This window comes from Daucus carota, chromosome 8, assembly GCF_001625215.2.
Source record: "Daucus carota subsp. sativus chromosome 8, DH1 v3.0, whole genome shotgun sequence".
NCBI lineage: Eukaryota > Viridiplantae > Streptophyta > Magnoliopsida > Apiales > Apiaceae > Daucus > Daucus carota.
The window spans coordinates 1,584,113-1,606,086 of NC_030388.2; the positions used below are offsets into that span (position 1 = coordinate 1,584,113).

The window sequence follows — 21,974 nt, forward strand, 5'->3', positions numbered from 1 at the left end:
ATTTTGATTTGGAAATAATTAAATTATTTAACTTCTTTTATTCATTTAATTGATTTGTGAGTACATTAGAATATAAGATGTTTTCTAGAAACAAAAGAAAAGAGATTTTTTATTAGTTCTTGATTTATTTACAAGTAATATTTTACTCTTGTTCCTTGATATTAGGTTTGGTTAGTTTGGCAGTGTCAGAGTATAATTACCAGTGTTGGCCAGTTGGGCATTGTTAGATTATATGTAATATATACTAGTCCCAAACCTTACTTGCATACCGAAATCATAGAGTTAAAAAGATTGTATTTTTATTGTCTAGTAGACTGATAATCCTTTATTTTTATGATTAAAAATCTGTGTAGGGTTCACTGTTGCGAGTTATAAGTGATTGTTTTGTTAAGGTAACATCACTAAAAGGCGTCCTAGGCGATTTTCCTAAGCACGATAAAAGAAGAATGCACATTGAAATTATAACAAACAGTTGGAAGACGGCAAAGAGTACGGGAAAAAAACAGAGGCCGATCAAGAACATACCAGGTTCGAAGAACTCCATGTCTCCATCACCCTTTCCATGTTTGTTTGTAGAACCAGCAACAGCAGATACTGGATAGCCCGAAATTGTTAAATTGTTAAAATTAAACTAATTCATAGAATAATCATGTAGGACAAAATAGTTATATACAAACGCCGGGTAAACTAACCTCATCCATCGATTGGGAGAGGGAAGACTATAGAATATATGTATCTGCTTGTATGAATGAAGAGAGAAAACCTCTTTCCAGAATTCAAATTCAAATTGAAAAGGAGAATTTGTGAGATAGGAAGTACATATCAGTGCTGTGTAGGAGAATATATGCAGTATCCAGTAGTAGCTTATGTTACCCAGCGGCTGAAACTTGTTATTAAATGCTGATGTACTATCCCGTGTTACTTTGCACGTGGATGCAGATTTAATAAAATCAATGGCATGATATGTAATTAAAAAGCTGATGAAGGGCATTGGTAGTAATAAGCCATCAAAAATGGGAGGAGCAACTATCTATTTATAGATGTGTGTGTATATTACACATAATTTATATAACTATTTATATATAATATTTAATGAACAAAGTAAAATGGAGACAAGGGAGGTTACTAAGAGATAAAACAAGTGTCAAAGTTCCCCCACCATCTAATGGAAATGAATTTGATGAAGACGAGATTTTATATGAGAGATGGTTATATATAAGTGCAGCACTTGGTTTCAGGCTTTCAGCTCTAGCTTCTGGGGAATCTGTGTAACTCTACTTCTTAACCGGCACTGGAGACATTCATATTTCCTGTTCTTAACGAACTTAAAGGATCAGGTTTATGTCTTCATGGTAGTGCACATTGCTAGATTGAAAGTATTGCTTCAAGGTTGAGTTTAAGGTAATATAAATACTTCTTTTCTCTGATTATTGGTTTTTTGTTTTAGGGCCAACAAAGTATTCACTAAGAAAGTTTAAGGTAAATATCTTGTAAATATTGTGTAATGAAATCTTTCGGATTTGAAGAATATCTTTAAATATATTTTTCTTCATTTGCTGATATTTCCTTGGTTTGTTATATGTTTAGATATATGATATATCTTTAGATTTATTATCCGCCTATGCCACTTGGGTTAACCACCTTGTGCATTTTGTTTAATTAATTCATTCTCTTCGTAGCTAACCGAAGCTTTATATTTGTATCTGCTTTCACAGGGCGCTCACCAAGAGAAAAGGTCATGTTTCAGACTCGCCCTTGTCAAGACTGGAATTTATTCTGTCGAGTTTGATTTATTAATCCCGCTATTGCAGTCGTTATGCAGTTCTGATCTTAGAGATGGCTACCATGGATTGGATTGAAACATGAAGAATAAGTCTGCAGAGGACTTAGATATGATGGCAGTGTGTGTGTTTTTGTGCTAAGTATGACAGTGTCAATGATCTGTATAATGACAATGACAGTTTCTAATTGTACTATTTGATTTCATCTTCTTTAATATACATTTAGATTTAGCTTCTGCCATAGATGCTGAAAGTGATTCATAGGATAGTGTGAGCCCTGTTATTGAAGTCAGTACTTAGCAAGGAAACTAAAGCAGGGAGTACATTACAACAATTTGACTTGCACCAAAGCACTGAATATAACAGAAACACTGATCATTAACTTATGTCCAGTTATCGAATTGTTGATAGAAAAACGTTAGCTCTTTAATAAAGTTGAACCCAAGACCTGGGACGACAGAGGATAAGCTCTTAACCACTGAGCTATCCAAACGTGCTCAAGAATGGGTGTTATTAAAGAGTTGCTTGAATCTAAAAGTTCCGCCAAAAGTGAAGTTTTTGCTTTGAAGGTTTTGCAGGAATAATGTTCCAGTCCAATTTTTAATAGAAAAGATGCAATGCAGTTATGCAGTGCCTATAGTGTGTCCTATATATGTGTGGGATTGAGGTAGAACATCTCCTTCATGTTTTCTTTGATTGTAGTTTTGCTACACACTATTGGCAAAATGTGGGAATTCCACTGTGACATGTGGGAGTTGGTTGTTGAACAAACTCAACATATTTAGGCCAATTCGCCCTATAAGACAATAGTACTATGAGTCTTAAAATTAATTTCAAATTTTCTTAACTTTGATTTTTTATTAAAAAATAAATAAATTTCCTGAGTTTTTACCGGTTATACCTTTTCTTGACCGATTTTTCAAGGAAAATGATTTTTTCACCGATTATCACTTAACCGTGACAGTGACCGACCAACAGCGATTAATACCGATTAGTCGCCGACTTTTAGAACATTGACTAAAATAAAATAAAAAATTTAAAATTTTGATAGAAAATAACAACAATTAAATAATAAATCATATAAATGTTCACTTTATTGTACTTACATCCCACTCAATTCTATACATTTTCTTTCACTGCTCGACACACACTTTAATGTTTTTATAAAATATAATTTTATAATTTATTTATATATATATAATTTAAACAGAAAGGGAGTTCATAGAGAGCGTCTATCAGCTGAACTTTATCCTATTAATTCCAATAACATGATTTGATAAGAACAACATATCGAATACAGCAGAATGTAAACTTAATTATACGCAGAGAACCAGTTTAATCGAATGACTTCAATAAAATAGAACCATCTTCGATCCATGTTTCGCTTCGAGCAGCTACATTTCAGATTATCTGGCAGGCAACACTCTGTTCTCAAGGCATTGCAGAAGTTGACGATCTTTAGTGAAATGCTGTAAGAAAAAACAAGTTAATCAGTGAAAAAAGAACTGCTCGATGAACAACAGAACAAGCATTCATCACAAAAACATTGTCAGAGATCAACACTTTCACAGAACCAACAGTGCTGGATACAAGAAGTCTTCTCATAAACTATATACAAATTAGAACACCAGAGATCTCGTCGCCAATAGCATGAATAGTATTGATATTTCTACTACATTACTTCCAAATGCAAAATTAGAGTTGAGACAAGTAGACCTATAACAAATTATATTATCTGTTATCATATCTAATTTATGAGTACTGTAAAAGTTTTAGGAAATTTCTTTAATTATATAGCATTTTTCTGAAATGACATATTGTATTCAGGGCTGACTTGATCTAAAGCACAGATTGACTGCAAGCAAACTCCCAGAACATGTACATTCCAGACATATTTTTGCTATACTGATGCCTAATTGCACTCTTAAATTTAAAAGAAAATAAAAAACCAAACTCTATATATACTTACTTGCACATTATAAACATATAATTACAAGATTAAATTGCAATAAGCACTATCAACCAAGGACTATGCATAAGTTAATTAGTAGCTTGGTAAATCCGTTCATAGCGTCATAGTCTATATTATATTAACATATTACTTTGACTCAGGTACGAAGTGTCAAATACACAGTATGGAGTTGGGTTCTGCAGCATGAAAAATATATAAGAGGTGAATACGAAGACGGCTGAAAATGCTTTTTCCAAACAAAGAAAAACAAACAGGAAATAATTTCCTGTAGAATCTCAATTCCTTGTACTGCTTTTAATCTCCTTTTACCTCTTTACCAGAAGGAAATACAACTAACATTAACACATGATATGAAAAATTCAAGAAAAAGACCATAAGGTACACAACTGTAATTGTCTGACAGAGTTGAAACACACCTACCACACTTCCTTAAATTCTCCTTAAAAAATCTACACACCTACATTATTTCATGAATAAAGAACCAAAATGTATTAGCATGCGTTTATGCAAAAATGAAAGATATGTATTTTGAATTTAAGCTAAATTCAAATGCAATAAAAAGATGATGAAATCAAATACAATTTAGAGACATCTGCATCACAGATCATTGTTACACTCTCGTATTTCTTATTTCAAGATTTTCGTAGTAGATGCACAATTGTATTTTAGCTCATCTCAAAAAACAAGTATTCAGAGAAAAGAAGTATTTATATTACCTTGAACTCAACCTTGAAGCCTTACCTTCAATTTAGCAATGTGCACTACTATGAACACATAAAGCTGATCCTTTAAGTTCGTTAAGAACATGAAATATGCATGTCTCCAGCGCCTGTTAACAAGTAGAGTTACACAGATTCCCCAAAAGCTAATACTGAAACCAAAGGCTGCACTTATATATAACCATCTCCTATATACAATCTCATCTTCGTCAACTTCATTTCCTTCAAAAGATGGTTGAAATTCGACACTTGTTTCATCTCCCAGACATCCTTTTGTGAGTGGCAAGCCACAGAGTCCAGGATTCCCCTCATACAGGGAAGAGTTGAATGTCTGGAGTTGACTTCCTAATGGGATTCTTCCAGACAAGTTATTGGTCGAAAGATCTAAATAATCAAGAAAGGTTAAACCAGACATACTTCGAGGGATTTTACCTGAAAAATTGTTACTGGACAGATCAAGAACTTCCAACTGAACTAGTCTACCAATTTGTTCTGGAACTTTTCCATCAAACTGATTCCTCGAGAGGTTCAATCCTTTCATATCCAGAAGCCTTGTTATTCCAGCAGGAAATTCTCCAGTAAATTTATTGCTGGAAAGATCTATCATGTTAAGATAAGCGAAATTTCCTCTATATTCTCGTTCCTTTCCTTTCCAACCCGCCAATGCATCATCCAGATAATCATATATTACAATGCTCTCGCTAAACCTGCAATGGCTTTTAACAGAACATTCCCTTCTATAAGGAGACGCACTATTGTTGTGATGATCTGTTGTTTTAGTTCCATTAATCATAGCAATAAGACTACTGAAGCATTGAGGAACATTTCCTGATAGTCTTTTCATGGACAGGTCTAGAAAATGAAGATGCGAGAGATAAAATGAGAGAATGTAGATACCTATAGACATAGGAATTCTACCCCAAAAATAATTATTTCCAAGATTAAGAAACACGAGATTCTCAAAATATTTCCAACTATAAGGAAGCTCACCAAACAATAAGTTATGAGAAAGGTCAAGAAACCTCAAACCCATAATTTCAGAAGCAGATAATACTAGTTTCCTGAAAAGTTATTATGAGATAGATTAAGTTCCGAACACTTTGAGGAAATGAGAGGTAATGGTCCTTCAAAGTAATTATAACTCAAATTTATCACATCGATATATAATTGTATGGAGGATAACGTTAATTACAAGCTTATATTGCAATAAGCACTATGCATAAGTTAATTAATAGCTTGCTAAATCCGTTCATAGCTTTATAATATATATCATATTAATATATTAATTTGACTTAGGTACGAAGTGTAACACACCGTATGGACTTGGGTTCTGCAACATGAAGTTTATAAAGATGTGAATACGAAGATGGCTGGAACATCCTTTTTCTGAACAAACAAAAATAAACAGGAAATATTGCAGAATCTCTATTCCACGTACTGCTGTTAATCTCCTTTTACCTCTTTCAGAAGGAAATACAACTAACATTAACACATGATTAGAAAAACTAAAGCAAAATAATTAAGGTACACAACTGTAATCGTCTGACAGAGCTCAAACACACCCAGCTACCACACTTCCTTGAATTAAATAATAAATTATAAAAAATCAGAAATTTATTTATTTATAGTACATTAACAAATTTGAACTATTAAAGACTAGGAGTGATGGGAATATGGGATGACTATACAGATTTTCATAATATGCAATACCTGTCCCAAAAACGCACACAAACACACACAGTACTACTTTAGTCTTTAGATATCTAAATCATATGCAAACTTATTGTTCATGTTTCACTCCAATACATAGTAGGTGACGACAATGAATGAGATGTAGAGGCCATCTCCACAGAATAAACTCCAGGCAAGTCTGAAACATGGCCTTTTCTCTCGGTGGCCGCCCTGTGAAAGCAAATACAGATATAAAGCTTAGGTTAGCTTCGAAGAGAATGAAGAAGTTATAAAAAATGCACAAGATGGTCAACACAAGTTAAAGAAAATGGCCTTTCCTTAGTGAATACTCTGCTGGTGTTAAATAAAAAAAAAAAAATCAGAGAAAAGAAGTATCAATATTACCTTCACCTTCAAGTCAACCTTGGAGCCTTACCTTCAATCTGGCTATGCGCACTGCCACCAACACATAAAGCTGATCCTTTAACTTCGTTAAGAAGAGGAAATATGCATGTCTCCAGCGCCTGTTAACAAGTAGAGTTACACAGATTCCCCAGAAGCTAGTGCTGAAACCAAGTGCTGCACTTATATATAACCATCTCTCATATAAAATCTCATCTTCATCAACTTCATTTCCATTAGATGGTGGGAGAACTTCGACACTTGTTTCATCTCCGGGACATCTTTTTGTGAGTGGCAAGCCACAGAGTCCAGGATTCCCCTCATACATGGAAGAATTGAATGTCTGGAGTTGACCTCCTAATGGGATTCTCCCAGAAAAGTTATTGCTCGAGAGATCTAAATAAGCAAGAAAAGTTAAACCAGAAATATTTCGAGGGATGTCACCAGAAAATTTGTTACCAGACAGATCAAGAACTTCCAACTGAAAGAGTCTACCAATTTGTAGAGGAACTTTTCCATAAAACTGATTCCTCGAGAGATTTAATCCTCTGAGATCGAGAAGCCTTGTTATTCCAGTAGGAAACCCTCCAGTAAACTTGTTGCTGGAAAGATCTATCATCTTAAGGTAAGCGAAATTTCCCCTATATTCTCGTTCCTTTCCTTTCCAACCTGCGAATGCTTCATCCAGATATGAAGAATCACCGCCATTTCTCCTACAACGGGTTATTGCTGAACATCCGCTATGATATGGAGAATTACTATATGGAGACGCTGAAAGTATACGATTGTTGTGATGATCTTTTGTTCTAGTTCCATTATTAGTCATAGCAATGAGACTGCTGAAGCATTGAGGAACATTTCCTGAAAGTCTGTTCATGGACAGGTCTAGAAAATGAAGATGTGAGAGATGACACAGATCATCAGGCAGGCTCCCATAAAATTTGTTGGATTTCAAAACTAGAGCATATAACTGCGGTAGATCTTGCCCAATCCATGCCGGCACAGTTCCAGATAGGCCGTTCAAACCAAAATCAACAAAACCAAGGTTGGTGCAATTTCTTAAAGACTCAGGCAATTCTCCATCCAACCTGTTATTTCGTAAAATCAATTTATTGAGAGAATGTAGATACCTTATGGACATAGGAATTCTACCCGAAAAATTGTTATTTCCTAGATTGAGAAATATGAGATCTTCAAAGTTTTTCCAACTATCGGGAATCTCGCCAAACAATAAATTATGAGAAAGATCAAGAAACCTCAAACTCAAACCGAAAACTTCAGCTTTAGATAATACTAGTTTTCCTGAAAAATTATTATGAGAGAGATTTATTTCCAAACATAGCGGTGAAATGAGCGGTAACGGTCCTTCAAAGTAATTAGAACTCAAATTTATCACATCAATATGTAATGGTATGGAGGACAACGTGCCACTGATTTTGTTGGAAGAGAGATCTAATATACTGATCCTGGTAAAGTTGTCCCAGAACCACATGGGAATGGTATCTGAAATTTGGGTGCTTGAGAAATCAAGAATACTAATTTTAGTTTGATTTCGGATCCAAATGGGAAATTTTGGCCCCAACCTGCATGATGCCAAAGAAAGATGGTCAAGTTTGAAAGGGGCGAGCCAATCGGAACTCATATTGAATGTCAAAGAATTAAATGATGCATTCATCTGGTACAAATTGTAAAGTTCCGACAAGTGATGTTCATTGATTGTGCTGTTGATCGAATTCCTTGAAAGATCTAGCTGAACAAGATTAGTGAGTTGTCCTATTGATTGAGTTTCCCATCCAGTCAATTGATTCCCACGAAGATGCAAGGATTCCAACGCCGAACATCCATCAAAATCAGGAAGACTCCCAGAAAATTTATTATCATTAAGATTTAAATACTTTAAGAATGAAAATCCTGAGAAATTAGGTAAAGAACCTTGGAGGTGATTATCTGACAAAGACAAGGCTTCTAAAACTGATTTGTGTTCGAATTTTTTTGGTAGAAATCCATTTAACTGATTGGACTGAACATTCAATTCTGTGAGGAACGAAAATGCTGTGATATCAGGCAGTGAACCAGTAAGTTGATTTTCAGATATCAACAATGTCTGTAAAGTAGCCTTAGCCTTAGGCAACAGATAAAAGAGATCTTGAAGATTACCAGTGAGCTTGTTTGAGGTAAAATCCACAGTTTGTAAACTGGACAAACTATGGAAAGAGTTTGGCACCATACCTTCAAGTTGATTATAGGAGAGATCGAGATAACTAAGCTGGGAGAGATTCCCAAGCTCATCTGGAATTGCTCCTTGAAACCCAGAACTAGAAAGATCAAGGTGAACCAAGTTTGTCAGGGAACCAATGAAACTCGGAATTGAAATGCCAAATATATTATCACTGAAATCGAGATAACTGAGCTTGGAGAGATTCCCAAGCTCATCTGGGATTGCTCCTTGAAACTGAGAACTAGAAAGATCAAGGTGAACCAAGTTTGTCAGGGAACCAATGGAACTCAGAAATGAAATGTCAAATATATTATAACTGAGATCGAGGTACTGTAGATTCCTAAGAAGAAGCAAAGAAGAACTGATATTGGAAGCTGTGGGTTCACCATGAACATAACGATAACTAAGGAATGAAAGACGAAGATGGGTAACATGACCAGTGTTGAGGTCGCACTCTACTGAACTCCACTGGCAGCAGTTTTTCTCGTCTTTGTTGCTTCCCCATGAAGAAAGACCGCGCAATGTAGAAACAAGGCCTCGTTTGATGTCGAGCAGAGCAAGTCTCTCTGTTTCAATGCACTTGATATTATTATTCACCATCGTCTTGTTTGATTCCAGCTCTGATGATGCTAAGATTGTTTCCATGGAAAGCATACCAAAAACTAGAAACCAAACATGCATAGCATTCCTCATCGCCATTCTAATAAGATTAAATGAATTACTTTCTATAAGATATAGTACTGATAAACATGCAGATAGTATGTGTTTGGTATTATGGTATTATATGTTTTTATAGGAGAAATTTTCTTGTAGGATCATTGATTTAAAAAAAAGGTATAATAATTTTATTATAAAAATATAAAAGTTTAGAAAAACATGTATTGATCATGACTCAGTATACTTGTAATCTAGGTCAGTCAATTAATCTATTAATTAGGAGGTCTGTCCTCTAATCTAGTATTAAACTTAACTGGGAATGCTCAAGGAAAGGAAGCCTGATAAAGGCTCTGCAATTAGTTAAAGATTAAAGTAAATAAACAAAGACTCTGCTCATTGCTCAAGTCTTGACATGTGAATTATTATATGAACTATAAAGACCGTGTTGCTTCCTAGCTTTAACGCGGCCAAAGGTAATAACTGTATAATTAATCATTTCTTTCATAATTGGATCAATTCGGTTTCTTTCCGTTTGATTTCAACCTGGAACGGGAATCATACATTATTAGGTTCAATTTTAAGCCTTTTCTGGCGATTTGGTTTCCATCATATTCAATTTTTTCGTAACGTGTAAAGTGATTAAACCTACTTCGTATTGTAGTTTATTTTGTTTTCTTTATAGAACTTGACATAGTTATTGAGTCAATTGGTCGTACTTCATAGATTTCGTTGGTGAAGCTTTAGAGCTTCTTCTAAGCGTTCGGCCTAATTAGTACTCAATCCATGTAAACTGACGTGGACAATGTATTTTTTCTAATAATGTATCGGAAAGATTTGAGTTATAATGTATAGGAACACTTTAATAGTCTGGTGATCGGTGTGACATTTCTAGGCTAAAAAAAATGGGATATGGCCGTTAGCATTGTAGTTGTTCGAAGAGCAACTACAATGCTCGGCCTCTATGATCCTCAGGTCATGTAACTGACATAGATAATATTTTTTCTTTTAATAATATATCAAACAGATTGAGTTATAGTCCACATGGACATTTCGGCGGTTTTGAACAATTTGTTTGACCCTTTTAATAATGTATCAAAGAGACTTAAGTTATAGTCGACATGGGCATTTAGAAAAATGTGGGAATGGCCACGAGCATTGTAGTCTCTTAATCCAATGTTCTTAATGCCAAATTTCCCTTGTTATGACTCCAAAGGTTAATATCTTCTGAGTGATGTTGAACTTACCAAACCATATTCATATCGTGTTAAGAGCGAGAAACTGAGACTCGAGAGGGCTTCTGAGTTCAGTCCTCTGGTTGTGAATTACATTCGAAAATATTTAATAATCGATGATTTCAGAAATCTTATTTCTAGAGAAAATTATATAAACATCTATTTTCTTAAAATAAATCATTAATTTTTTTATCAAATAACGAATACGAAATATCACATTAATATCAATATCCCAAACAAAAAAAATATAATTTGTTTTGAAAAATAGGTGCTTTTTTATGGGGTTGCCAAAACAGGCACAATATATGCACAAATCACAATCGCTTTTAGCTGATGAATAACACAGTGCAGTACTTGTCCCAAACACACTCACAGATTACTGCGTTAATATCTAAATAAAATCCTATGCAGACTTATTCTTCATGTTTCACTCCAATCCAATGAATGAGATGCAGAAGCCATCTCTAAGATCACAACCAAATGGCAATATCTTGCCAATATTTGTACTCTACTAACTGCAATAACGAGATTGATGAATCAAACTCGACAGATAAACTCCAGGCTGAAACATGGCCTTTCCTCTTGCTGGGTGACCTGTGAAAGCAAATACAGATATAAAGCTTCGATTAGCTTCAAAGAGAATCAAGTAGTTACAAAAAAAAATGCACAAGATGGTTAACACAAGTTAAAGAAAATGGCCTTTTCGTAGTGAATACTTTGCTGGTCTTAAATAAAAAAAAATAATCAGAGCAAAGAAGTGTCTATATTACCTTCAAGTCAACCTTGGAGCCTTACCTTCAATCTGGCAATGCGCACTACCATGAACACATAAAACTGATCCTTTAAGTTCGTCAAGAACAGGAAATATGCATGTCTCCAGCGCCTGTTAACAAGTAGAGTTACACATATTCCCCAAAAACTAGTGCTGAAACCAAGAGCTGCACTTATATATAACCATCTCTCATATAAAATCTCGTCTTCATCAACTTCATTTCCAGTAGATGGTGGGGGGACTTTGACACTTGTTTTATCTCCAGGACATCTTTTTGTGAGTGGCAAGCCACAGAGTCCAGGATTCCCCTCATACATTGAAGAATTGAATGTCTGGAGTTGAACTTCTAATGGGATTCTTCCAGATAAGTTATTGGTCGAGAGATCTAAATAAGCAAGAAAGGTTAAATCAGACATATTTCGAGGGATATCACCTGAAAATTTGTTACCAGACAGATCAAGAACTTCCAATTGAAGTAGTCTACCAATTTGTACCGGAACTTTTCCATCAAACTGATTCCTCGAGAGGTTCAATCCTTTGAGATCGACAAGCCTTGTTATTCCAGCAGGAAATCCTCCAGTAAATTTGTTGCTGGAAAGATCTATCATCTTAAGGTAAGGGAAATTTCCCCTGTATTCTCGTTCCTTTCCTTTCCAACCTGCCAATGCTTCATCCAGAAATGAAACACCATCATCAATATTGCTCGTACAATAGGTTATTTCTGAACATTTTCTACGATATAGAGATGCTTTGTGATGATCTGTTGTTTTAGTTCTATGATTAGTCATAGCAATCAGACTGCTGAAGCATTGAGGGACATTTCCTGAAAGTCTGTTCATGGACAGGTCTAGAAAATGAAGATCTGAGAGATGACACAGATCATCAGGCAGGCTCCCATAAAATTTGTTGGATTTCAAAACTAGACCATACAACTGCGGTAGATCTTGCCCAATCCATGCCGGCACAGTTCCAGATAGGCCGTTCAAACCAAAATCGACAAAACCAAGGTTGGTGCAATTTCTTAAAGACTCAGGCAATTCTCCATCCAACCTATTATTTCGCAAAATCAATTTGTTGAGAGAATCTAGATACCCTATGGACATAGGAATTCTACCCGAAAAGTTGTTATTTCCTAGATTAAGAAATATGAGATCTTTAAAGTATTTCCAACTATCCGGAATCTCGCCAAACAATAAATTATGAGAAAGATCAAGAAACCTCAAACTCAAACTGAAAACTTCGGCTTTAGATAATACTAGTTTTCCTGAAAAATTATTATGAGAGAGATTTATTTCCGAACATAGCGGTGAAATGAGCGGTAACGGTCCTTCAAAGTAATTAGAACTCAAATTTATCGCATCAATATGTAATGGTATGGAGGACAACGTGCCACTGATTTTGTTGGAAGAGAGATCTAAAGTCCAAATTTTGGTAAAGTTGTCCCAGAACCACATGGGTATGGTATCTGAAATTTGGGTGTTTGAGAAATCAAGAGTACTGATTTCAGTTTGATTTCGTATCCAAATGGGGAATTTTGGCCCCAACCTGCATGATGCCAAAGAAAGCTGAGCAAGGTTGAAAGGGGGAAGCCACTCAGAACTTATATTGAATGTCAAAGAATTAAATGATGCATTCATCAACTGCAAATTGTTTAGTTTGGACAAATGATGTTCATTGAGTGTACTTTTGATCGAATTCCTTGAAAGATCTAGATTATAAAGATTAGTGAGTCGTCCAATTGACTGAGTTTCCCAGCCAGACAATTGATTCCCACTAAGATCCAAGGATTTCAATGCCGAACATCCATTAATATCAGGAAGACTCCCAGAAAATTTATTATCATTAAGATATAAATCCTCTAAGAATGAAAATCCTGTAAAATTAGGTAAAGAACCTTGGAGGTGATTATTCGACAAAGACAAGGCTCTCAAAATAGATTTATGTTTGAATTCTTTTGGTAGATATCCATTTAACTGATTGGAGTCGACAATCAATTTTTCGAGGAATGAGAATGCTGTGATATCAGACAGTGTACCAGTAAGTTGGTTTTCAGATATCAACAGTGTCTGTAAAGTAGCCTCAGGCAACAGGTACAAAAGATCTTGAAGATTTCCAGTGAGATTGTTGTGGGTAAAATCTGCAGTTTGTAAACTAGACAGATTATGGAAAGAGTTTGGCACCATACCTTCAAGTTGATTATAGGAGAGATCTAGAAAAGCAATACCACTCATGTTAGATACCCAAGCAAAAATGGCGGAAGTGAAGTTATTGTTATCAAGTTTGAGGGTTTCAATATGGAATAGGGAGTTAGTTAGAACAATTCCTTCAAGTTGATTATTTGAAAGATCTAGATTCTTGAGCGCAGCCATACTACTAAAAGACTTTGGAATGTTACCTTGTAACTTGTTGTCACCAAGATCAAGATCCACAATACTAGCATTCAAGTTGGATATCCAATCAAAGATGGATGAATCTAGTTGATTTCCATTAAGGTGAAGGACAGAAATCGGTGCAGATGAATTGGCGAAGGAAGAAGATTGAGCTCCTATTCTAAGATTACAATGATTGAGATGGAGAACTGACAGAGAAGGCAGCTTGTATATTAAGCTTACCCAGTGACTGAAATTGACAATACGAATAAATATATAACTCAAGTCAAGATATTTCAATGAAGATAGATGAAACAACCAATCAATACTAGCAGTTTCTAGATGATAATTACTGGAGAGATCAAGATGATGCAATTTAGAAAGATTACCAAGCTGACGGGGTATAGGTCCTGAAAATTGATTGGCTGAAAGGTCAAGGTAAGTTAAGCTGGTCAAGGAAGCAATGAACTTAGGAATAGGGCCTTGATCAAAAACATTATGGCTGAGATCTAGATAAGTGAGCTTGGAGAGATTCCCAAGCTCATCAGGAATTGCTCCTTGAATATATGAGCCAGAAAGATCAAGGTGAACTAAGTTTGCCAGGGAACCAAAGAAACTCGGAATAGAACTAAGTTGATTATGACTGAGATCGAGGTACCTTAGATTCCTTAGGAGAAGCAAAGAAGAACTGATATTGGAAGCTAAGGATTCATCATATCCATCATATTCGTCAAGATAATTAAGAGATGAAAGATGAAGATGGGTAACATGACCAGTGTTGAGGTCGCACCCAACAAACCTCCATTGGCAGCAATTATCCTTGCCTTTGCTGCTTCCCCATGAAGAAAGATTACCATAAGTGTCTACAATCTCTCTGTTTCAATGCACTTATTACTATTATTCACCATTGTCTTGTTTGATTCCAGCTCTGATGACGCTACGATTGTTTCCATGCATAGCGCACCAAAAACTAGAAACCAAACATGCATAGCTTTCCTCATCGCCATTTTGATAAGACTGATTGAATTGTTTTATATAACATATAGTACTGATAAGCATGCAAATGGTTTTGTTAAGTCTAGTTTTATAGTAGTATGTGTTTGGTATTACGGTAATATGTTTGATCCGAGGGAGTTTCTTGTAGGATTACTGATTTAATATAAAAATATAGAAATATAGAAAATCATGTATTGATTATGACCTCAGTATACTTGTAATCTAGGTCAGTCAACAAAAATCTAGGAGTATTAAACTTGACTAAGAATGCGCGTGAAAAGGAAGCCTGATAAAGCCTCTGCTTTATGATCCTCAGGCCATATAAACCGACCTGGACAATACTATTTCTTTTAATAATATATCACAGAGACTTGACTTATAATGGACATGTACATTTCGGTGGCCTTGACCAATTTGTGGTGAGGTGGAAAAATGTGGGATTTGCCATGAGCATTTAGCATCAGCATCCGGCAGATTTTAATGATTTTATAGATATTAAGAAAGGGGCTCTAAACCAAGTATTTACTAGGCTTTGTAGCCATTCATGAACCCTATTCTTAAGCATGCAGTTCCTTTGTTATGACTCCAAAGGCTAATATCTTCTGAGTGATGTTCGAACTTACCAAACTATATTCATATCATGTTAAGAGCGAGAAACTGAGACTCGAGAGGGCTTCTGAGTTGAGTCCTTGTGGTTGTGAGTTCGATTGTTTGAATGTCCTCCATCCTTTAGTTTCCTTGCTAAAGTTCTGACTTCAGTAACAGGGCATCGCCGTCGAACAGACTGCAAACAAATTTTAAGGACAAACAAATTATGAAAACTGAGGGGAAATGGATTGTAGTATTCAAACACTATTCAAGTATCATATTCAGCTTCGTCAAGAATCACTTACAATTTTGACAACAGAAGACTGAGTTTAAATACTAACAAAAAAACAAAAAAAAAAACGATGAGGTCAAGTATAATTCAGAGAGACATCTGCATGTGTATTTGATAACTCTTCTCATTACAGATCATTGTAACTTTCTCTTATTCAAGAGAAGATGTTCTTAATATATACACATGGTTTTTATACTGATGAACCTATTGCCAAATTATATGGTCAATGAGGTGTAGACGCCATCTCTAAGATATCGTCAGAACTGCACAACTAAGTGGCGATACCTTTGCCCATACTAAACTCTGCCAACTGGGGAAGCGGGTGGTTTGGTAACATACTTTGCCGAGACATCCTTCTGGAGTGCGGTTGGAAACTTCATTGCATCAATCTTGGGTTCAGTAGAGGTATTTGAATCCAACATCCCTTCAAAAATTTCATTTTGTTTTTGACAACTTAAAAAAGCTACAGATATGAAGAATGACTGTAACAAAGAGATTGATGAATCAAACTCGACAGAATAAACTCCAGTCTTGAAAGGGGCAAGGCTGAAACATGGCCTTTTAACTTGATGGCCACCCTGTGTATAAGCAGATACAGGAACAGTTAGGCAAGTGAAAGTTTGTTAAGCGTCATGAGACTGGAATTAAATCAATACCTTTAAAAAGAGATCTAGACCAGTACAGCAAGAACTTGAAAGTCTCGAGTTCCTCTTCTGATCTTGGGTGGTGAGAATCTGCAGTTTACAACCAACATCCCATCCTCCACAGTCACAGGAACCCCCGTACCTCCATACTAGTGAGGGAGAAGGCATTACTTTATCTGGCAAGCCATGTACACCACCAAGAATGACAGTGGTGCTGCTAGAATCTCCTGTTTCTCTTCCATTACAAGCATTCTCCAAAAATGGCTCTGTAGACCGCTCTTCTGAGCAAAGATTGTCATTTCCCTGTTTTCCGTTTTTATCCTTTTGATATGGATTCTTAATAAGAATAGCTGCGAGCTCCTTGCTTGGCTTGAGTTCCGGCATGTCCTTGTTTCCTTGTTCTATTTCAACACTATATAGCACACATTCTCTTGACATGAACTGGTATTTTACATTGCATCCACTGTAATCCAGAGGAGAAGAGTTGGAAACTTTCATCTGCCCAATGACGTTATAGCCGAAGCTTGATCTTTTCCCTCTAGACCCTTGACTCATCCAACCTCCATTTTTATTCTTAATTTCGTGAACCGAGTAGAGTGCATAAATCAAGCTAGAAGCATCATCACCTGGTGCTGGCAATTGTTTAACAGCAGCGGCAAGAATGTCAGTACCATTTTCAGCCACAAGTTTGAAAAGAGGAAGTCCATTCTTTCTTGTCAGCTGAAGAAGAGCCTGAACATTTGATGACTCCTGCTTCTGATTCTGAAGCAACTCACTAGCAGTCACAGGCTTCAGGCTCGCAGATGTCGACTTTTCTTCTGATGGCTTGACAGTTTCAGCAGAATTTACTACTCTTGGCCTTAGCAGTGGATCCAGCAATCTCCGTAGAGGGCTTGACCGGGCTCTGTTACTAGCACTAACATTGTGTTGATTAAATTTATCCAAACCAGCAGATGATCTGAGCCCTGCTGGCTTTGACTTAACTGTCGCATAAGAGCTTAACTGTGGACCAGAAAAAGCCTCCTTAAAGTCGAGACTCCTGCTTATCTTAGGACGACTGCTAAAGCTAAATCTTCGACTAGGTGATAAATGCCTCCCCCCAGTATTAGGCTGTTCAGCAACATAGTGATCGAATATCCTGGGTGTCTCTGCTGTACTTGAAGAAAGGCTGAATCTAGCACTGTTTTTTAGACTCAACTTGTCTCGGTCAAGCTTATCCAAAGTATCAGAAGCATCGGACCCTACTGCCCTAGACTTTGCAGCACAAGAAGTGGTTAAACATGGAACAGAAGGCCCCTCCTTAGAGCTAAAACTTCTTGTCATTCTGCTAAAGCTAAATCGACCGGGTGATGGAGGCTGTCCAACTGTATCAGGCTGCTCGGCAAGATGTTGATCCAATCTCCTTGGGGTTTCAGTAGTAGTCAAAGGGCTTAACTGGGCACTATTACCAGCAATTGCATTATGTCGTTCAATTTCATCTAAACCACGAAAAGCTTCAGAAATTAGTGGCCCAGATTTAACTTTAGCAGGAGAGCTTAAAGGGGGGAGAGAGGTACTCTCCTTGAAGTTTAGACTTTTGGTCATCCTGCTAAAAGTAAACCGTCTACCAGGTGATGTATGCCTTCCCACTGTAGCAGGCTGTTCAGACGTATCTTGATCCAGTCTCCCGGGACTATCGGTTGTAGTTGAATTTCTGGATATGGCTCTGCTACTAGCACTGATATCACCCCAGCTAGATACTTCTAAACCAGCATAAGATTCTGACCTTACTGGACCAGATTCAACAGCAGCAGAAGAAGAATCTGATTGTGGAACAGAGGGACCCTCCTTCAAGAAGGGATTAATGGCCATCTTAGAAGTGTTGCTACAGCTTAAATGATTACTTGGAGTCACTGGCTCTACACACATAATATGATTTAGCGTCTGGCGAGTCTTGTTTAAAGGATCTAATCTTGATCTCATAATTTCAACATCTTTAGTGCATAAAGGTATGGTTGGCATCTCCTTTGGCATTTGATGCATGCCAGATACATCATCCAAAGGGCTACATGGTTTTACATTTGTTGCAACCCTACGAGGTAGTGGAGAAGAATGAGGCATTTTACCATCAAGTTCTAAATAGTGAAGTTCCTCCTCAGGGGGAAAGTCACAGGGATTCGAGTGTACTTCTATATTTTTATCAACTGAATTCCTAAATTTCGGAAGCTGAAAACTTTCAGTGCCACTGCCACACTTACTAGGAGAGCTTTTGGGTAAAAGAAGAACAATGCTTTCATGCTCACATGATTGGCGAGGAACATCAATTTCTTTACTTACCACCGAATTAGTTTTAAACTCTTGACCACGCTCTGTAACATGTGAAGAAGTTGACAAAGCTTCTTTTCTCCGGTCTAATGATGAATGTTCCCTTGCTGACTTGTTTCTGTTCTGCGACTCACTTCTCTTTTCTCTATCAATATAAATTCCAGAAAACTTATCTTTCGCATAAAGGTTTCGTTTCACGTCTACATTGCTCCGTTGAGCAGCTTCAAAACCTTGGAGTTTAGTGACCTTTCCCTGAGACCGAACACCAGATCTTTCTTCATGAGATGAGTTGGGACGTGGCACATTTGATGGCGCTTGCGTTCTCTGAGAAACATAGTTTCTTCTCTGACGAGCTGCACTAGAAAATGTAGATGATCCACCAGCCATGCAAGAGGAATCACTCCCAGAAGATGATGCTATTGTGTAACGCCTTGATGGAATGAATTTCTCGTTACTCTTCCAATTCTCTAGACGCTTCCAATCAAGAACTCCAAAGCTCAAAACATTCCCCTGAACATCCTCTCCTCTTTCTTTCTTCTGAAGATACCCAGGCAGATTTGACATGTGTTTCACAAGTTCATCATCCTTCTTTATATCACTTCCAGACCCCTGTTTATGGTGCTTCCCCTTATCCCTCCGTACCACAGGAACATCATCTGCATTCCGCCTTGACACATTATTCCGTTCAATACATGTCTGACCAGAAGTAACATCAACCCGCTGCCTATCCTGGAATCTCTCACTTCGACTCTTACCAGGAGTTCTGGCCCTCCCCTTAACATTCGAGGCCTGTTCACGTCTTGAACTCACTTTAGGCTCTACACTATAATCCATATATCAAACCGCCCTTCAACACTCCGACTTCATAACCTAGTTTCACAAGGGCAAAAAAATTACTTCAAACCCCCAACAATCCTCACAATACAACATAGAACAATACTGAAAACATATCGAAGAAGTATAAAAATCTAACAACAAAAACAGACACAAAAACAATCAACCAATATATCCATACATAAGGCTCAAGATTGATCATAAACACACAGTATATTAATGCATAAAACACAAGTCAATAACAAATTTCTAGGCTTCTACCTCAAAATACATGAACAAAATGTAAAATTAAATTAAAGATATAAAGCAATAATAATGCCAAAAACATTAAAGCACAACAAAGCAATGTGTACATACAACACAATCATTATATACATTTCTAGCTCAAACCTGAACAATCAAATATATCAAGTCTCTATACTACATTAAAAAAACAATTAATGAATTTGAAGCATCTACATATATAATTTAATTTTAATTAATGAATAATAGTAGCTAAAGTAACAAATTCAAGATCCAAATATACAGCACTTAAAATCACCACATTTTGGTACAGATGATCATACAAATATTGTAATTAACAGTGTAGCATTATGAGTAGAGATAAATAATCAACTTAAAAATCTACAACAAAGATGGAGTAATACCTGAGAAATTGAGAGAGAGATGGAAAATGCTAGCGAGAGAGAGAGACTGGGAGAGATTGAGAGAGGAGGGAGAGAGAGAGATGGAAAATACTAGCGAGAGAGAGAGAGACTGGGAGAGATTGTGAGAGGGAGAGAGAGAGAGAGAGAGAGAGAGAGAGAGAGAGAGAGAGATTGACGAAGAGTGTGTACAAATGTGAAGGGGTTCAGTAAAAGCAAAGCAAGGAATTTAGAGGAGCAGCAGTGTATATATGTATTATTGTGAAGAGGATCTTCTCAGAAATCGAGGTTGCAGTGGGGGTAAGTAAATAAGAGTCAAATGATGATGAAAGCCCCGCGATATCTGCTGATTAGAGAGAGAGAGAGAGAGAGAGAGAGAGAGAGAGAGAGAGAGAGAGAGAGAGAGAGAGAGAGAGAGAGAGAGAGAGAGATGAACTGAACTGAACTGTGTTTTTACTTTTTACTGTTTGTGTAAGAGAGGATACAGGCCGTCTTTCAGTTTGTTAACGGAAGAAGTTAAAGTTAATATAGCCTCCAAATAAATAAAATCGAATTATATCTTTCCTCATAAAAACATACTCGTTTATTTTTTATCGGATTAATTTGCATTATTTATTCGATATTGTATCCGTTTTAGTTTATTGGTTACTTTATTCTACAGATCTGTGCTCGATATGGTATCGAATTTCGATTTGTAAATATACCCTACCAAAGAGTAAAGAAAACAAAAAGGATCGGATTGTCATGGGCTAGTGAGTAGGAGTGGGCCCAGAAGTGGACAAGTTTTCTTGGGCTCGAATCCCGGGGCAAGTGACGATGGGCCCACATTGAAAATGGTCCGGGCAAACTAGCGCTGTATGATGATTCGAAACAGTAATGAAGGTTTGTTTGTTGACAGTGTCAGTATTTTTCACTTTCTCTATTTTGTAGGCTTATTAATTAAAGTGTCACATGAATCTAATTAAGTTTAATTAGATTGGTCCCCTGTATATTTATAATATATTTTTCTTATTCATGGTACAAATTTGGACGAGTTCATGCATTCAATGTAGCCAGGCGTTTGTGATTTTGTTTTGCAGCTTTTATAGTTGTCACATGTAAGTTATGAACCATGAACAAAATTTTAATACTATGAAGGGTGTAACGAGTTCGACAATATATACATTTGTTAAGGAAACATCTCCTCGTTGTAATGCAACCCTATTTTATATCGACTCGTTATAATACTACCTATGTTGCAATCGGTTGGATATAATCTATCTTCTCGTCATATCAGCTCATTATAGTACAATTTTACATATTATCGGTTAGATGTAATCGTGTTCTTGCCAGGATGCAACCTACGTGTATTTGAGCATTACTCCCTCCTTCCCCCTAGTAGTATACATTGGGGGACGAGGACGCGGCATAGAGCATTACTCCCTCCGTCCCCCTGAGTAGTATACATTGAAGGACGAGGACGCGGTAGTATACATTGAAGGACGAGGACGCGGCAGACTTTAATGCTCTTGTAAAGTATAGTTGTGTAATTTATTTTTAAAATTTTCTTTTTCTAAATTAAAATTTGGATGTTATATTTTTATTCAGAAAAAGAAAATCTCAAAAATAAGTTACGGAACTATATTTTATAAAAGTATTGAAATACGTGTCGAGCAGTTGAAAAGAACGTATACAATTAAATTGGAACGGAGGGAGTATTTTGTTACACTGTCTGCAACAGTGTGACCAGCACCAACCGGTTGATTGAACATAGGGTTAAGATTTTATTTTTAATATTAAATTGGGATAATCTATACTATACTATAAAAAGCCAAGATGGGTATATTTTGTAGTCCTACTTTTTCTTCACGTTTTTTGGTTTGGTCGTTTTTTTTTTCCC

The 21,974-nt window shown here is 36.4% G+C and overlaps 4 protein-coding genes across 5 annotated transcripts; all 4 read right to left on the minus strand.

Annotated features, from left to right (window-relative positions):
• Positions 1 to 3,016: 3,016 nt before the first annotated feature.
• LOC108197913 (receptor-like protein EIX2) lies at positions 3,017 to 5,649 on the minus strand. 2 transcript variants are annotated; one of them, XM_064083310.1, is made up of 2 exons: positions 4,495 to 5,649; positions 3,017 to 3,250 (listed from the first exon to the last, which is right to left on the minus strand). In XM_064083310.1, exons 1-2 carry the CDS (start codon positions 5,503 to 5,505, stop codon positions 3,188 to 3,190), a joined length of 1,074 nt encoding a protein of 357 aa, XP_063939380.1. In that variant the 5' UTR covers positions 5,506 to 5,649; the 3' UTR covers positions 3,017 to 3,187. The 2 variants fall into 2 exon arrangements, with proteins under 2 accessions (XP_063939380.1, XP_063939381.1); XM_064083311.1 differs by having other exon boundaries at positions 4,470 to 5,649.
• Positions 5,650 to 6,034: 385 nt separating this feature from the next.
• On the minus strand, positions 6,035 to 9,661 carry LOC108197912 (receptor-like protein EIX2). Its single transcript, XM_017365650.2, has 2 exons — positions 6,549 to 9,661; positions 6,035 to 6,374 (listed from the first exon to the last, which is right to left on the minus strand). Exon 1 carries the CDS (start codon positions 9,460 to 9,462, stop codon positions 6,562 to 6,564), a length of 2,901 nt encoding a protein of 966 aa, XP_017221139.1. The 5' UTR covers positions 9,463 to 9,661; the 3' UTR covers positions 6,035 to 6,374; positions 6,549 to 6,561.
• Positions 9,662 to 10,904: 1,243 nt separating this feature from the next.
• LOC108199621 (receptor-like protein EIX1) lies at positions 10,905 to 14,800 on the minus strand. The gene is made up of 4 exons (XM_017367528.2): positions 14,781 to 14,800; positions 13,820 to 14,667; positions 11,448 to 13,633; positions 10,905 to 11,246 (listed from the first exon to the last, which is right to left on the minus strand). Exons 1-4 carry the CDS (start codon positions 14,798 to 14,800, stop codon positions 11,190 to 11,192), a joined length of 3,111 nt encoding a protein of 1,036 aa, XP_017223017.2. The 3' UTR covers positions 10,905 to 11,189.
• Positions 14,801 to 15,750: 950 nt separating this feature from the next.
• On the minus strand, positions 15,751 to 20,505 carry LOC108199620 (uncharacterized). Its single transcript, XM_017367527.2, has 3 exons — positions 20,099 to 20,505; positions 16,326 to 19,487; positions 15,751 to 16,247 (listed from the first exon to the last, which is right to left on the minus strand). Exons 2-3 carry the CDS (start codon positions 19,449 to 19,451, stop codon positions 15,966 to 15,968), a joined length of 3,408 nt encoding a protein of 1,135 aa, XP_017223016.1. The 5' UTR covers positions 19,452 to 19,487; positions 20,099 to 20,505; the 3' UTR covers positions 15,751 to 15,965.
• Between the last annotated feature and the right edge of the window lie 1,469 nt (positions 20,506 to 21,974).